This window comes from Thunnus thynnus, chromosome 5, assembly GCF_963924715.1.
Source record: "Thunnus thynnus chromosome 5, fThuThy2.1, whole genome shotgun sequence".
Classification (NCBI taxonomy): Eukaryota; Metazoa; Chordata; class Actinopteri; order Scombriformes; family Scombridae; genus Thunnus; species Thunnus thynnus.
In genome coordinates this window covers 28,040,291-28,058,753 of record NC_089521.1, presented here as the reverse complement: position 1 = coordinate 28,058,753, position 18,463 = coordinate 28,040,291, and the positions used below count along the sequence as shown (strand labels likewise).

The window sequence follows — 18,463 nt, the reverse complement described above, 5'->3', positions numbered from 1 at the left end:
AACACATATTGTAGAGAGAGGTGGGGGGGGGGGCAAGTTACTGCACAAGAACTAACCTGCTCTTTACCTTTAGTCGGCCTCTGTCTCTCTCTTTGTCTCCAGCCTTGTTGCTCTCTTCCTCTCATGTTTTTATTAATGTCAAATGAAATACGAAGGGGTCACAAGTGTTTTATTCAAAGGTAATAGCACTCATTGTTGGTACACATGGGTGGTTGAGACCAAGGAGAGCAGAGTTCAAGTCCAGCGCTTGCTCATTGGGATGCACTCATAAATTCATATGAGTACCGTGTATAACCCCTACTGTTTGTCCCTAAAAGGCTTTCCATGTCCGAGCCTTTGTTGAAAACAGACCAAAGTCAAATAGAGAGTTCAATAATGGCTTTTTAATCCCTTTCTTCATTTCTGCCTCCCTATGCAGTCTTGTGGGAGTGCATGCTCACACAGTAGGAATACATGTGGATTATTCTATATGAAGTATGGAGGGTCGGTGCTGCACGGCGTCAGGCAAGCACCTGGAGGAATGCATGGAAGTGAGGAATGTGCGAAGGACAAGAAGAGAGGAAGAAAGCAGGTGGTGTCGAGAATCCTGCGCTAAAAAGACAGTGTACTTGAAGAAGTATGTGCGTCTTCAATTATGCTGCTCTGCCTGTTTGTACAAAATCCTTGTGGATTGCCAAAACATGCAACATGCACACATTCCTATAATTTTAAAGTGTGTTTTGGGGAATGCATTTTATTTTTCTGTCTGAATCATTCTTATGTGTACATTGTTGAATAAGTATGTACCAGGAGAGTGTGTGTGTGCTTGTGTGTGTGTGTGCTTGTGTGTGTGTGTGTGTGAGAAAGTGTGAAATTCCATGTTGCAGATGTGTTGTGCAACTGACATGCTTTCAGCACGCCATAAAAGAGACATTCCAGTCCTCGCTGTGTCCAATGCATTGTTCCTGACGTGAACAAGCAGGGCTTGTAAATCTCTCCGCTCATTTCCAGAACATTCCTCACCTGACACACCTCATTAACATAGACTGGGATCCCAGTGTTTGTGTGCATGTGTGTGTATGTGTGTGTGTGTGTGAGACAGAGAGAGAGAGAGAATTGAATTGCATTGACAGAGACAGGGCAACCCGCTGTTTCTTTTTCAGAGGCTCAATTGACAAGAACTGTCAAAGTCATAGAGCTTTTGTTTGAGGGGGTGAATGTTTGCCCAGAAAACATTTCCTTAACACTAACCTGTGTGTAATCTATCTTGGGCAATTGTGTGTGTGTGTGTGTACCTGGCTTATAGGACATGCCCGGTGGGAAGAGGAAGCCTTGCTGTGCGGCTGCGGCAGCAGCCAGAGATCGCTGGTCGTGAGGAAACACTGGGATCATCAGGGGAGGCATGTGACCCTGGACCTGAGAGAGAGAGAGAGAGAGAGAAGGTGGGTGGATGGGCAGAAATAGTTTGAAGTCCTTAGATGACACATGTCACAAAAGGAGGAAACAGTAACTAAAAACACCTTGAACATACATGCAAACAACCACTCCTGTCAACACACACACACACACACACACACACACACACATACCTTCAACACAAAAACATCTGCAACAACAGTAACTGAGAAGAAATGATGGAGGCAGAACAAAGTTCTGAAGAAAAGTAGAATACCAATGAGAAAAACGGAGGGAAGAGAAGGAAGAGAGGAAGGACTGACATGAATGAATGTAAGAAAAGAAAATTAAATAATGGAGGAAAGAAAAAGAGAGAAAAGAAAAGAGGTGAAAGAAAGGTGAAATGGAGAAGGAAGGAAAGAGAACGTAGGAGAGATAAAAAAAAAGGGAAAAGAATGAAGAAAAGGAATTAAAGAGGACAGAAGACAGGATGAAAGAAAGAGGGCAAGATAATTAAGTACAAAAGACAGAAGTGAAAAGAAAAAAATATCGTAAAAATGAAAGACAGAAAGAAAGAAAGAAAGAAAGATGAAAGGTAGAAAAAAAACTGGGTACAAAATTACAAGATATAAATGAAGTGAGAAACAGATTCGGTGAAAAACAAAAAAATAAATAAAACAGCACACACACACACACACACACACACACACACACACACACACATACACACACACACACACACACACATACACACACACACACATACACACACACACACACACACACACACACACACACACACACACATACACACATACACATACAGCTCATATAAACTCATAAACAAGAAACAGAACAAAACACACACACTCAGATTCAAATGATCAGTTGGGTCTGAACAACAAATAAAGACTTAAATTCTTGAAAGACAAGTGTAAAACTGTAAAACAAAATGCCTTTAAAACAACAGAGAGGCTAACAGCTGCCTTTCATGTCAGCTTGAAAGACTCTTAAAAAACTGTTGGTTCGACTGAGTTAAAGGCTCTGAGGGCTCGAACTGAAGAGAGCATATCAAAGATGAGCCTGCGGGAATCTATTAAGACTGGCTGTACTTAACCGCTGGACCGTCTCACTCTCTTCCCTTCCGTCTGTCCCTTTATCTCACCCTTATCTCTATTTACTTTCATTTTTTTTTGTCTGCCTTTCTTCATCGTTCGCCTCTTCACCTCCTCACATGTCCTTTTTCCTCGTCTTCCTCTGCTCGTTTCTCTCCTTCTTCTCACTCGTTAAGTTCCTCTCTCTCTCTCAAAGTTGCGAAATGCATTTTTTAAAAGATGGAATGCAAATAACTTCAGCAATTTTTTTTTTCGGTCGGAGCGAGAATGCCTCGTCAACACGTTCGATTTTTGCATCAGTCATATTTCATGCTCACAAATAAAAAAATAAATAATCAGGAGAAGGGTGCGGTGCGAATTCTTATTTGAAAAAAATGATGCCATTTTTGTTCAAGGTTTTCTAATTGATTTTCAAACCGATTACGACAAATTTCACAAAAATTGAGTTACTGTCTATGACAACCTCTTCTTCTCTTCCCTTTTTTCTCTCCTTCCTGTCCTTACATCTTTTTTTCTTCACTTTTTTGTTGTTCAGCTGCTCCTCTGTTCCTTCATTTGAGAATAAATCTCTCATCACGACTGAGAGTCTGTTATATTTTTCTTTTTCTTTTCTTATGTTTTTTGCTTTTTGTCCCATCCTGCTTCCCTTTTTCTACTTTCTCCTGAGCTAGATCTCCGTTTTCTGTTGATCACCCTAATTTCTCATCTTCAAAATTTTACTCTCCATCAATTTCTTATTCCTACTCCTTCTCATCTCACATCTCCTCTTCAACCTCGTCCTGTTTTTGTCTCCCATCTCTTCTCTCTTAACTGTTACTCTTTGAGAGGAATGCTTGTTGACACCCCTCCCTTCTTCCCTCCTTACCTCCGTTCAATGCCATCTACCGCCATTCATCTCCTTTACTACCAATTCATTAACCACACTGCCCCCCCCAACCCCCCCCCCCACCCCCCCCCACCTCCTCTGCTCCCCCTGTCCTCCTGGGACAGTTCATCATTAGTGCCCAAATTTACGCAATCAGCATGTTGTGTGTGGTTACAGTATTTCTCTGCGTTTGTACTGTGCAGATACGTTGTTGAATTAGTTGAATAAGATTAGCGTCCGCTGGGATGTTTATGGTGTGTGGGGAGGGTTAAAGGGGTTGTGGTAGAGAAGCTCAAAGAGCATGGCTAAGGAGAGAGAGAGAGAGAGAGAGAGAGAGAGAGAGAGGGAGATATGTGTGTGTGTATGTGTTTTCCACTGTGCTGAAAGGATTCGTTAATTAATCAAGTTGATTAACATATAATTAATGAACAATTTTAAAAAGAAAAAGAATTTTTTTTTTAAATATAAATTAACCATTTAAAGCATTTAGCAAGCAAAAATCCTTTTGTTGGTTCCAGCCTCTCAGATGTGGTTTTATCTGTTTATGTGACTGTAAATTAAATGAAGCAATTTGAAAATGTCACCTTGTGTTCTGGTAACTTGTGACGGACTTTCATTGCAAATTTGTGACACTTGATTATTGAAACAATTAATCAATTGATAAAAAAAAAAAACTCTAATAAAATGTCTTGATTATGCTCAATAAAAAAACATAATTGAATGTCTTAATGCCGACTCTTTTTTATTTGTCATTCATGCTATATCTTCTGTAATTACAGCATGTTTAAGGTTAGACTACTATGATTATATATCTCAGAAAGCCAATATAACTTTTTCATCTGAGACAGGATGCAAATCCTGTTTTCTCGCATCATTTACTGCCCTGACTTCCACAATTTTACTTTTCATGTGCACCATTAATTACACCTATAAATCATGTAACTGCTGTCGGGAGAGAATGTATTTTGTGAAATTAATTTTAACTTTAAAATTAGAATTAGCTCGGGGCTGAGAAATGAAAGCAGTCAATTAAAGGTCCTCAAAAGGAAAGTTTGTGCATGTGTGTGTACCTATGGGTGTGTAGTCTTGTAGTTTTATCTTTGCAACGACTTATTTAAGTTTTAGACCTTGACAGTCAGGACAGTTTGGGAAATTTGAGGATATATAGGCTGGTGTTTACTTCCTCAAAGGGCTGTTTACAGTTTGAAGGTATATGGTCAAGGTAGAGTACACGTGTCTACCACAACAGGCATCAAACATCTGTATTATCACAGTTCGGTTCAGCATTGTTCGATACGCCTGCACTAACATGTGTTCATCACCTGACCAGTTCTTCAGACGACGCTGTTTAGATCACACTCCTAAAAAGCCAGATAGCTGGGAGGCCCTCATCTCATCACACACACACACACACACACACACACACAAACATACTGGAAGTTCAGGGTGATTTTGGGGCATTCCCATACACACACACACACACACACACACACACACACACACACACACGCAGACAAGCGGTCCGACGTCTTGTGACGCGCAATAAAGAGAATGAAGAGAGAAGAAAAACTAGTCTGTGTGTCCAAATGGCGAAGAAGAAGAGAGAAGGTGGGGAGGAGGGGCGTTGTGGAGGTTATAGAGTGGGACAAAATGCTCCCATTCATTGTATTCCTCTGGGAACACTGGGACTGACTGGGGCTGCTTCACTAGCGCAAACACACAAAGATCTCCTTTTACCAAGGGGAGGGGGGGCGCTGGATGAATGGACTGGGGAAGGTGGTGCTGCGGGGGCCCCCGCTCTGCTCAGCCCCTAAGAAAACACAAGGCCCCCTTCCTCTAACTGCCCACCAGACACACCGACATACACACCTAGGCACAAGGAACATGTGTACACGCGCAGACACACACTCAGAATTAATGGTCCTCTTGTGTACGGGCAGCAAGGTTAGGGGGCAATGAGTACGTATGCGGTGTGTCTGTATGGTGATGTGTTTGAGATGGAGAGAAGAGAAAGAAAGAAATGGCGGACGTCTGTTCGTACAATCGGCAGGTATGCACACATGTGGATGTTAAAGAGTGTGTACCTTGATTTTGACCTTTGCTTCACTCGATATAACAATTAGCAGTTTAATACAGTTAGATATCTGGTTCTGTGTTTTATGCATAAAATAACGGAGATCTGTAGCAACAGTAGCAACAGTCGTCATGGCCAAACTAAAGAATAAAGTGCCCAATTACATAAATGAAATTCAAAACTTAAGAGTACTGGTTACTTTGCCTCATTATTCCAACAGTACTCTAATCAACATGTCATCTGTCTCTTCCTCCTCCTCGTTCACTCTGTCACACTTTACTGTTGGCTTAAAAAAAAATATATCAATCACAAAAATGACTGTGTTTGTTTAACAGCAGTAAATGTTTGTTTCTGTGTCCAAGACCTGTGAAGATTTTCTTAGAGAGTTGTCACATTTGCATTACTTATGGAAAACTGCAAGTAATCACTGTATATTTACTTATGTAAAATACCACAGTATTATAAAATAGCGTTCCACTAAGCAACATAATGCAATTTGACATTAGCATTGAATCAAATCATTTATTATAATGTGAACGGGACACCACTGCCAACACAACTGGGAGTTAACATCCACTGTGAAGCTCTGCTACCATTTTGGCTCATTGTTATGGTTCCTGAATTCTGCATATGCAAGAACTGTAGACACCTGTCCCTGCAAACAAGCTCAGACAAGCATCCAGTATGCTACCTGCTCAACTTGAAACAGCAGTGAGATAAAGTAAAACATTACCGAAAAATGTGTAAAGTAGAAACTGAAGAAAATATCCAGCTAGCTAAATATCCAGCTATTTTTCTTGGACTGCTCATGAGGCCGGAAACATGACTTGAATGGGATGTTCACGTTGCTCTGTGTATGTTATGTATAAGAAGTAATTGGTGGCTAATGTGAGCCATTGAGTTTGTTTTAGTGTCTCTTTTCCCTCTAGTGGTCAAAAACTATTTAATGCAGCTTTAAGAACCAAATGTAGACCCACAAATAATTAGACTGCTCCATTTATTCTTTCGTGTGTGCACAATGAACACACTACAATTGATTTTAATTGAGGCACACAGAATTACTTTATGCTTATAGCATTTTTCTATACACTAACGCGCAGGTTAATATACTGGAATGAGGGCCATTGTAAAGACAAGAGTTAGCCATTCTCCATAGATGGTGAGTTTAATCGATGTTATGGACCTTCCATGGCTTTCCGAGTCATTGTGTCTGAAGCTATATGTGCTGATGTAGGAGCCGCCTTTCTATCTAACAGCTATCTGCCTGCTCCATTAGTTCTTATGCATGTGTGTGAGTGTGTATGTATATGTGGGGATTATTGCAATTGTTTGTCTTAACACAGGTTCCACTACCCCGTCTATTGTGACTCAGCTAACGTCGGCTCTTTATTAACAAGACAAAAGGCTTTGACTCAGTAACAGTGATGAAATAAGGGAAGTACAGAAGAGAGGAAGATATAGTGCAACACTTGAGGTATTTTAAATCTGTCATGACTATGATTAAGTGCAGAACATTATTCTTGCCTATTAACATTTGAAACTCATTTAGCTGTCATACACTGCCAGTTCTGTGTCGAAAGCTCTAATAAATATTGGTCAAAACGATATCTTCACTTTAAATCAGAACGTAAACAGCAGTGTGAGCCAACGGCGTTTCGACAGGGGGCAGCACGCTGTAATTATGGAAGAGGCTGCTGATTACACACAAGGAAAATAATAGAACAGGATGAAATTAAAAAGTAAAAACAATAAGAAAACAACACTTTGGGGGACAAGAACTCAAAGAAGAGAAGAGGAGGGCAGGAGAAGGAGGAGACAGAGGAGTTATAAATGAAGAACAGAGAGAGGGAGGAGGAGGAGGAGGAGGAGTGCGGCTTTGCAGTCATTAATTAGCCCGTTAGCTAGGGCCCGGGCGGTGCGGTTAGGGCCTGTGCCTTTGTGGGCCCGAAGGAAATGGGCCACATATGAGAGCCATTATAGGAACTGACTTAACAAAGACACATGCCTGTCAGCCACCAGGCTGGGCTGGGCCGCTCTGCCTACGGCACACAAAGGGCCCACCACCAATGTGTGTGTGTGCAAGCCAATGTGCGTAAATCGTCCTGTGTGTATTTGTGCTTGTGCTTTTTGTGCAAGTGTATTATTTGTGTTTATCAGTGTATGTATGAACTGTCCACATGTGTGTGTCTATGCATTAATTTCAATTGTCTCTACTTTAACTTAATATCAGACGCTGTTCTTCATGTGTAAATAGATATATCTGTGTGTACTTGCATGCATGTATATAGGCCACAGTTATATGTATTTATCTACATACATCAATGTTTTGTTCAATCATTTCTTAATGGGCTTGTGTGTGCGCATGTTTGTGTGTATGTGAGCGTGTAACCATATCTATCAGAGTGGGGCCTTCGGAAGCGTTTCTTTAACCCGTGGACATCCCCCGCTGGCTCTCCACACCATTTAAAACCACATGACAGGAAACCTGGGTCACTTTGAACTACACATTCCCCCCACAACACTGCACCGTACTCGCTGACAAACACGCTGACACCATCCACGGACAGGATGGAAAGAAGGAACGAAGAGTTTCAGAGATGGAAAAATGAGCTGAAAACAATTCCCTTCTGGCTTCTCCTCATCTCCATCCATAAATCAGACGCAGATATGACTCATTTTCTCAAATTTTAATGCTGATCTGTAAAGCTTGTAAAATTTATGATAAATCATAAAATGAATGCTAACAAGTCACTGATAGTCGGTTAACTTTATTAGCAGTGATGATGCAACAGATAGCATGTGTACACTGAATAATGCACATCAGAGGGTTGTAAATATTACACTTTTCTAGCAAAAACCCTTTTCGGTTTCTTATTTTTTCCATCTGGACAACATTTAATGTTTCAAATTAAGATATGAACAACAACCGGCACTTCTAAAAAGTGGTTTTACCACACTGAGGCCTATTCTTTTCAGCTGAAACAGTAGCATTTGGTCAGCTCCTCAGAGTATTGGCCTGAGAGGAGCTCAGGTCTGGATTTGATAAGTGGAAACAGACCGGTGCAGCGCTGCCTGTGTGTTTAAGGCCAACACACATCCGACACAGCGTAAACAGCCCGTACCCCAGTGACTAAGCCCTGGAGCTTAGCCATAATAATTCTAAACCTCTGTACAGTAGATAGACCATATGCTCCACTAAACTCGGTTTGTTAGCCAAGAAATGCTTTTGTTTTAAAAATAACTTGAATAATAAGAAGTTGCTGCACACACAGCTGTGATGCATATTTAGCAATTTTTCAGTGAAAGAATTTTTTTGTTTGGTCTTTTTTGTGCATTAATTCCTGTACATTCAGAAACTTTGGTCATTATGAATTAAATGGGATGTAGTAAACGAGATACAGAAGAATACGTTTCACCTGAATTTACAGCAGATGCTTCTGAAGCTCGACATGATAACATGCTGCTCTCAAGAGCTATTTTCTGCATATCCCTTCATCCTCAAAACCAAACATGACACAGTATCCATGCTTCACAGCATGGAAGAAGATCCGAGTAGGAGCTGGTTTTTATGGTCTCGCTCTCCCCCGGGGCTCAGAGGCCTAATGAAGTCCGATCCGAGCTTTATTAAGAACCAAGGGTGGGGCCTCATAATAAAAAAAAGAAGAAGAAGAAGAAGAAGGAAAAAAAACAAGCCCTCGTTAACTACATCACACCTCCGGAGCGCAGGGAGATCCAAAGCTCAGGACCGATGGGGGGTAAACGGGCTACGGGATGAGAATGAAGCGATCACAGCAGCAGGTTGATTCAGATTGTCTTACAAGCCGATTTAATTCAGCAGCAGTCCAACCACTTAAAAAAAATAAGCTGTCAAAATACTAGCTGGCTTACATCCCACATGGCTATCAGCCACAGAGTACAAATTTACCAGCATTTGGCTCGCAGCTGGGGGTAATTTCTTGGTGAATATGAATGTATATACAGTGCACGGATCATGAATCTCAAGGCATCTAGTGGGACGATGAAGGAATGAGAGAAGGGAAAAGAAATCAAGGAGGACAAATAAAAAGTGTGAATGAAACCGCAATTGTTTTTTATCTGCATGTGTCTGTCCATCGGAAAAAGATATCTTGTTTATGTCTCCTTTTTCTGGTGAAGCGAATATTGTTTGTTTGTTTGTTTTTTCATTTCATTGTTATGGGCTCAATTTATGAAAACTGCAAAACGAGTAGATAAAAGAAACTGCAGAGCTGAGAAGGAAAAGTGTATGTGTAAAGCCAAAGTAAAGCGTTTGATTGAAACAGACAGAGAGAGCAGTGCATGTAGGGGTGAAAAGAGGAAACACATGTTGATAAATAGACAATTGAGAGAGAGAGAAAGAGTAGGAGGAAGCCTAGAGGACCGGAGACATCGATCTCTGAGTGATCAATGCAACAGTAAATGATCCAGCCATAACCAGGGTAATTACAGGGTCACCGTTGTGTGTTACTGTGTGTGGCAGTGAGTGTGTATCTGTACGCCTTTGTATGAATGTAAGACCGGTGTGGTGTGAGCGTCAGCTCTCAATAACAGGCAAAGCACAAAAGAAAAGGTCACGACCTCTCGTGTTATTGCCGTTTTCCAATCGCAAATTACTCGATAATAATGGAACTGGAAGAAAATGGACACTTAGATCATCCAGACAGAAGACAAACTGGGAAATGAGAATGTCTTCATGGCCGTGGACACAGCAAAGAAGAGACTATGGGAGGGGAGTCTGCGGAGGGCAGGAGGAGTCAGCTTAAAATGTGAGAAATGAAAGAAAGATGTGTATGTGTTTATGTGAGTGTGTTTAGGATGAAAATGTGTGTGTGTGTGTGTGTGTCTGCCTACTAACCTGGATCTGTTGTTGGAGAATGTTTATCTTGTGCTGCTGCTGCAGGAGCTGCTGCTGTTGTCTGGCAATCTGCACACACACACACACACACACACACACACGTACACACACATACACAAACACACACGTACACACATAGAGAGAAAATGAGAATTAATGAGACAATAATCTTCCATAATTCTGAGATGATGAAGAATGAGTATGGCTCATTACGTTTTGTTTATTAGATTAAAAATCTGTAAATGTGTTGTTTTGTTTTCATTTAAAAAAAAAAAAAAGAGAGAAATTCTGTAGCACGAAAATCTGGTGAAAATCAGATTATTCAAAGGAAGGGTGCCTGCACACTGAAAATGCATGCTATGTCATTCAAATCTTTATTTAAATAATGGTTTCAACATTAAAACTTTATCAGGTATGCCCCACATGTAACAAGAAGGTTGCTGCAGTATCTATACGATGAGAAGAGACACTTTGGCTCAAGCAGAGTCACGATGCCACATTTTAAAAACTACATTTGAACTTATTGCTGAAGAGACTGTCCCTGACACAACAGATCAATACAGACTAAACACTGTGGGACACTGTGCACAACACCACAGGAAACCATTAGGAAAGCTTACACATGCTCACAATACCTAGATTTTAAAAGTGATATTGCGTGTGACTGGTGCAAAGATGGGCTGTGATGCGACAGAGGATAGAGTATCGCCTTCCTCAGCCACCTGTGGAGGCGGGGCACTCAGTTGCGGTCCTGGATGTTTTGATGCCACAGGGGAACTTCTCCTTGTATTGTAAGCTTAAATGTTTTTTTTTATTTGTTGGCCTCGGTTTGAAAGTTGTATACTTGTTGGAGCCAATTAGGGGAGATGGCAGCAGTTCACAAGGTGATACCACTTGATGATCAAAACCTAAAGGGGACTGTCAAGACACCAAGACAGTTTAATATAGTCTCCTGATATGGTCACCTTACACTATGATTTCCATGTCAGAGCTCACAATACTCCACTCAGCTGTCATCTATGTGCTGTGCTGTAGTGTCATCAGGTATTGCACTTTCATTATTTGTATAAACTCTGATCTAATCTGTGGTAAACAGCATGTTAATGCCACAAGAAAGAACTTTTGGATGCATGGGGGGCATAAAATCTGGATAAAAATCAGTTCCAACTGATCTGTTTTTATTAACAACTGGGTAATTTTTGGGTGAACATTGATAAAACAGAAATGATTGAGAGAGCAAGAAAAACAAGAAGATAATGTGAAAAGACTCTATCAATGAAGAGAAAAAATGTTCAAGGATGTGTGGAGAAACAAGTTAGCGGTCATGCTGCGTTGAAGATCGAGATCAGGACATATCTGACCTCCAGATGCAGCGGGGAAAAGTGTGGCGACCTTAGCCGTAACGGTCAAAAATGTCTCGAATGCAGTACAGCAAATCAGGAAAGAGGTAGCGGTGAGTTACATGTCTGTTTGACCTCAGATTACAATCTCCAACCAGCCTCAGGCCGGCGTGACGGATGGTACAAACAATTCATGCTATTAGCAGCAAAGATAGTTCCTGAACAAATCTTTTAATTGACACTGAATCTGTGAGATTGGCACGTTCACATCAACCAGCAACACCCAGCATGCATCTGGAACACACATACACACACCCATCAGCACCCTACTCATCAGCAGAAGGGGTAATCATAGTTACTCCTTCCTCTGTTGTTTTGATCTAAGATTGTCTAACAGAAAACATCTGAAGTTAAACGTTAAAGGCTTGAGACTCATCCAGTGATGGGCTGCTGGGATCAACCATTCGTGTGAGGTTAAAATCCTTAAAGGGGCAGTGCATCAACTATTAGATCCCGCCCACCCCGAGCCAGAAAAGTAAAGCAGCTGCCTCTTTTTTTTTTTCTTGAGGAGTCGTTTAGTATATTTATTCTGAAATGTAATTACAGGCTGCTGAATGGGAGGCGGCGCCCCATTTGCACACATGTCATATTTCATTAAAGGCAGATTTCTCAGGGTTTGTCTGTAGGGCATTATCCTATCAAGTCTCAACAGCCAAATGACTGGCTGATACTGGAATCTGTCTTTCTTTTCACTCTCTCCATCTTCCCCGCTCCTTTGTGAAACTGTGAAAGGTGGAATGTGTTGTGATGGGAGGTGTGGACTTGTCCAAACAGAGCCTGTCATATGCCGACCTACAGTAACGTGTCGGCAAACAGCGAAAACAAAGAGCAGCTCACCTAAACACCTCTCTGCTCAGGCTCTCTCTCTCTTTCTCTGTCACACGCTATTTTTTTTTTTTTTAGGTGTCAGTGTGACACCTGAAGACATGCGTATCAGCAACAAATAACTTTCTGCTACTTTTGAAGCCACAGACATACACAAAAACACACATATTATTAAAAAAAAATTTTAAAAACTGGAGTTGGAAGTTTTAGCTATAATTTAACAAAGCAGCTTCACTCGGATGACAGCAAGAATAGCAACAATTTGATTCCAACAACACAAAGAATTTGGCCGCTCAGGCGCTCGTACAGGTTATAAACAAAGCCCCAGTTTTGCCATATTACAGCAAGAAAAACTATGAAAAATATGGGGACTTGGTGTTTATTTTAAGATAAACTTGACAAATTGTGAACATATCTAGATCTAAACCACTTTATTTGGAGGTGAAGCCTGTAGTTGTCCTAGTAATGTCTCCTGGTAGTGTAATAAGTTTGCCTTAGAGGTTCTTCTTTTTCAAATAAGGTTGTTAAAAATGTATCCAACCTGTCTGATTATCTGTCTGCATGTGTTACTTGGTCAAGTTGGACTTGTTTGTTGTGATGTCGCTGCATCTCCAAATCTCAGCAATAAAGTCACTGAGTAAAATAAAAAACAAAAGAAATGAACTATACAAATAAGCTCAAACACACAATCTCCTTCCTACCTGCTCTTGCTGCTGTCTGGCCAGCTCCATCTGTTGTCTCTGCTTCTCCAGCTGTGAGGCGGCCATTTTCTTCTGCTCATCGTGGGCAGAGAGGAGCTGCTCCCTCAGGCTGATCAGCTGACCGATCATGGTGGAAAGTTGGCGCTCTTTTTCTTCCAGCGACTCCGGCGTACCTAGAAAGGACCACACAGAGAAGGCAGGGAGGGGGGGGGGACTAGAGGTTAGAATTTGACATTGACATTTTTAAAAGAGGTATTTGATTTTTTTTAAAAATACCACCACGATGAGCAGATAATTATTAGGAGGATAGCTGACAGCCAGAATCAGACATAACGAGGTAATAACACTGCATGGATGGGGTGGCAGTACAACTTTGTAAATCACCACAAAATCACATTTGTTCTGTTTATATGACTTTAAAAACAAACAAGACACAGGTCACTTGTCAAGTCCTCTTCAAATACAAAAAATTGTAGAAATTTGGTGAATGATGATGTGCTTCGCTGCTCTCTTCTTCTTTGGCTTGAGATGCCTCGAAGAACTATTTGAGTTATACATAATCCCCCCCAAATCAAAGTGCACTTTCAACAAATGCCTCCACAAACCAAAATGCAGGCTAACACAAACTAAAAACCTTTCAAGAAACTCCCATTCCCAAATTCCCATAATTCATCTTGCTTGTAGTTACATCTTACTACTTATTATCTTCTGTCTTGCCTCTACATGCCACATGTTTATCACTTAGTGTCTGCACCCAAGAACAATAAAATCACTTTGAAAATAAGTAGCTGTTACAGGCTTTTGTCAGGTTTATGATTCAGACATTCTTGGGAGGTTTTAGTGAGGAAGGAGGGACGAGGATCGCTTAGTTCCATAGCTACGACTCCTTTAAGATACTATCCATTCAAAAGATTACATTAAAGGCATCGCGGCATTTTCTTTCAAATATACAGCCACTTTTTTTTATTTCATTGCCATCACTGGAATGTCATTTCACTACAAGGTTGTTGATGAACATGTTGTGTACTTAGCCGTCTACTGGATGTCACGCAGTTCTTTTCCATGTCAAATTTGAAATTCCCTTCATGTCACATCTGTGCTCTTTTGAAACAATCTTTTCAAACATTTTGCCAGTTTTCTCCCAAATTTTGGTATGACCTATTGCCTCCGCACCACAGTGGTGTGAACACACTGTGTTGTCAGGCTTTTTTTTTTTTTTTTGAGCTTCATCAGGACGGAGTTACACAAGGGAGGTTCATACTGTCCCTTGAGATTCCTCCTCTCTTCCAGCTGTTGTCTCCACAAACCAGTTTAAGATGATTATCCCTCACCAGCTTCCTACCCATGAACTGTCGGGAAGCTTGAATCAAGCAAATACAAATTTTATCCACTTAAATTTGGCAGACAGGCTTCGTGGGAGCTCTCAAAGAATACAAGGACTCTGTGAGGAGCACTGATCCCCGGTTCTCGGATCTCCGTCGGTTTGTCGGAGGGAAGTGAGACAATAAACAGCATCAGCATGAAGAGTATCAGAAGAGAAATAGTGAGAAGTGTCATGTCATAACAGCTGCTTTGTACACCTGCATGAATATGATAGGACATGACCAGTCAGCTGATAGACACGCAGCCGATGAATAAGCCAGTTATTGTGAAGCATGAACGAAACAGCTGATTCCAATCAATGCAACATCAGTGCTCTGTCTGACCTACAGTAATGAATGGTGCGCTTAATAATATTGAAGAATCACAAAAGCACTTTGACTTGTGTTGCTGCTTGTAGCTGGGAAATAGAGCCGTGTCCCATTATTTTGATCTGTGTGTTGCATTTCAACAACTAGCCAATCACAGCCCAGTTCAAAAGGCCGTGCTGTTTTTGAAATATGAATTAATTTTCAGGGACTTTCAGCGCTTTGACTTGCATTTTGGGTACGTTTCAGCTGCGGCTCTCTGCACATCGGATTACTCTTTGTCCTTTCACCTTGAATCCATGTTGAATTGGTCGGGATCTGTGTGTTGACAGCTGCCACCAGCACAAAGGAAAGTTAATGTGTTTCTCCGACATCCCCAGAAGCATTGCGGTGTCTGATGATGGGAGTTCGGAAGCAACAGACGCTACACATCAACTACAGTATAGGCAGCACTTACTGACCCTGGAGCTACCGCTGTTGTGCGTCTGTGACTCGTCTTGTTTAGCGAACGCGTACTGGTCATGGTCAACATGTTGGGAAGTTCTTGATTGTTTGTGTCTGTTTTTTTCATGCAAGTTCATCTAGTTTGTGGGAGTTTGTGCATGCACATAAACTCACACGCATTTACATTGAAGTTTATCTTGTTTAGAAGTTCTCCCCTGTGTGTATGTGTGTGCGTGTGTGTGTGCATGTGTGTAAGGTCTTGCCCTGGGGCCATGTAGGGAGATTGCAGGGTGGCCCCAACACTACCTGCATACTAACAGAGTCTCCATTGTAGTCCTGTCAGGCCCCTATTGTGTCCCAGACTGGCCCCACACACACACACACACACTCACAAGCACACACACACACACACACATACACACACACACATAGAAATTACCCCTCAGCACCCCTGTATCAAAGGCAACATTCTCCTCTTCATGTCTCTTTTTTTTCAGGCTTTCATTCTTTCTTTTTTTTCTGTTTTCCCCAAACGACCTCCCCATCAGTTACTCGACATCCAAGTCCAGATTCTCCCCATGGTTTCTCTTCTCCTCTCCTTTGTTTTCCTGTTTCCCTCCTTGTTTCCCATCCCCTCTTTATTCTGTTCCTCAACCCCTTTTTTCTTCTGTCCTCTCTTCTCCTTTCCTCTCCTCTCCTTATTGCTTCTCTCCTTTCCTTTTTTTTCCTTTTCTCTCTTCTCCTCTTCTTTGTTTCCTGTTTCCCCTCCTTGTCTCCTCTCCTCTTTTATTCCTGTCCTCAATCCTCTTTTTCTCTTCTCATGTCTTCTCTGCTTTCTTGATACCTTTCCTCCCGTCCCCTCCCCTTTCCTCCCCTTTCCTCTCCTCTCCTCGTTTCCTTACTTTTCCTGTCCTCGTCTCCCCTAGTTTCATCTCCTCTCAACACCCCTCCTCCCATCCTTTCTCTTCACCTCTCCTCCTCTTCTCATCACTTCCACCCTACATTCATCTCCTCTTCCTCTCCTTCTTTTCCCACGTCACTTCTTTTTCCACTTTCACCACTCTCCTCCATCTCTTCCATCACTTGTTCTCCTCTCCTCTTTTCTCATCACCTCTCTCAAGCACCCTCCCCCCCCCCCCCCCCTTTTTTTTTTCTTCTCTCTTCATCACCTCCTCTCTCTTCCCCTTTGCTCTTATCACCCCTCTTCTCATCTCTCCTCTGTTTTTTCCTTTTTTTTTTTACTCCTCCCTAATCCTCTCCGGCCAATTCAGTCTTGCAACACTGATGGATACTTCATAACACTGTCATGTTTTAAAACACGCACGTACACACACACACACGCATAGACTTCCTCCTATTTTTCTACATTCCTCACAGTGAAGTATAGCTTATTGTGTAATCGCAACAACTGCGATTAAGGCTCCATGATTCATCTTTGTGGATTACGGGTTGTGCATTCCAAACGCGAAGCCATGCGTTCCTTCAACGGTTCTGGCACCCGTAATCATTTCAGACGTTTTCCTTTTTCCATCCATCAGGATTATTCCCGACACCTGCGGAGGGCACCAGCCAAAACAGAAAGCCATTAACAGTTTTCTCACTCCGTTTGGATGATCCTGATGATCTGTCTCTGAACCAGGACCAAAGCATAATGTCAAAAGTCTTAACTTCTGCATGAGGTGTTTGTTAGTTGTTACTGGTTACATGATGGTTGGGTTTGTGGGATTTTTTTTTTTTTTTTTGATTTGGGGGAATTAAATCCAGCTTTTCTGAATAGTTACTTTATATCACAAGAAATAAAAGAGCATTAAATGCAATAAAATGTGTTCTAAGAAAATGATAAAGTCATTCTTACACTTTGCACTCATTAATTTTATGCTTAAATTTACATTTTCTTTCTTTTTTTATCATTTTACTTTTGCTGAATTTTCATACTTTCATACTTTTATCTTCAACAGTCAGAAAGAGCATATTACATACTGCATTACCTAATTTATTTATTTATAAATGTTCAGTGTTCAGTTTTATTTACAGGTCTGTCTGCATATTTTAAAGTTATTTAATTACAAATAAAGGTAATCAATATATTAATATATTCATTTTTATTCAATTATATGTGAAAATATATGACAAAATCAGTGTCAGTGACCCCTACACACACACACACACACACACACACCATGACACACACATGCCATGATACAAACATTCAAAAACACAAAAATACAGACATACCATCACACTGTCATACTGTCACACCTCAAACTAATATGCTGATGGCTCCAGAGGCCTTGGGCTTCTGCCAAACCATCATGTTTCATGGCGGCATCTTTATGCCAAACTCCCAGCATTCCTCTAGATGACTAAACCGTCTCTTCACTGTCACACTACAACAAATACTGTGACACTCGCCTTTCCATCAACCAATAGGCCCCCGAGACCAACACAGTCACTACATTTTTTTCAAACCGAGTGTCATGATCTCTTCAGGGCAGCAGGATACAAAGATATATGCACTCAAGTATCAAGTTTTAACTGCACAGTTGAACTCTACAGTCTTTGGTTAGTCAGTAAAAAAACCTTATGAAAGCATGTCAAACTAAAAGTTACAAAAGATGTAAGATGCCTGATTTATATGACTTTTGAATGTCAGTGTGATTATTGCTGCCAGATGTGCCAGTTCCTGCATCTGAATCAGACAGTTTCCCTTTCCATCTGTTCTTGTTCTTATGAGCAATTTGATTTTCTATTTTGAAAGTCTGTATGGAAATGCCAGATATCTGAAAATGTCCGAACGTCTCAAAAGATTTATGCTTGGCTGTGGTGGAAAGGTTTGCATATTGATAAAGAAGCTGGTCATAATGGCTGATGGATTTTAATAATAGATTATGATGTGGCTTTAATTTCCATCAGTCTAGATGCAGTACTGGCTGAAAGGGATACCAGAAAAGAAAGTTTCATAAAAATGTGTGGACAGAGACAAACCCAGTCATATCCATAAAACACTCTAAATTCATATTAGGTGTAAAGCAGCCATGAAACTTTTGAGATTTCTCAGCATTACAGTGGAGTTACTGTTTATCCTTTTTAATTATGCATCCATT

At 41.0% G+C, this 18,463-nt stretch overlaps 1 protein-coding gene across 4 annotated transcripts in view; it reads right to left on the bottom strand.

Moving 5' to 3' along the window:
• LOC137183450 (transcription factor SOX-6-like) overlaps window positions 1-18,463 on the bottom strand; it is a 115,058-nt gene that overhangs the window by 28,902 nt on the left and 67,693 nt on the right. For all 4 annotated transcript variants that reach the window (XM_067590520.1, XM_067590523.1, XM_067590522.1 and 1 more), the window contains 3 exons: window positions 13,228-13,400; window positions 10,302-10,370; window positions 1,275-1,395 (listed from right to left, as the gene is read on the bottom strand). In XM_067590520.1, the coding sequence (XP_067446621.1) occupies window positions 1,275-1,395; window positions 10,302-10,370; window positions 13,228-13,400 (363 nt within the window). The remainder of the gene's footprint in view (window positions 1-1,274; window positions 1,396-10,301; window positions 10,371-13,227; window positions 13,401-18,463) is intronic.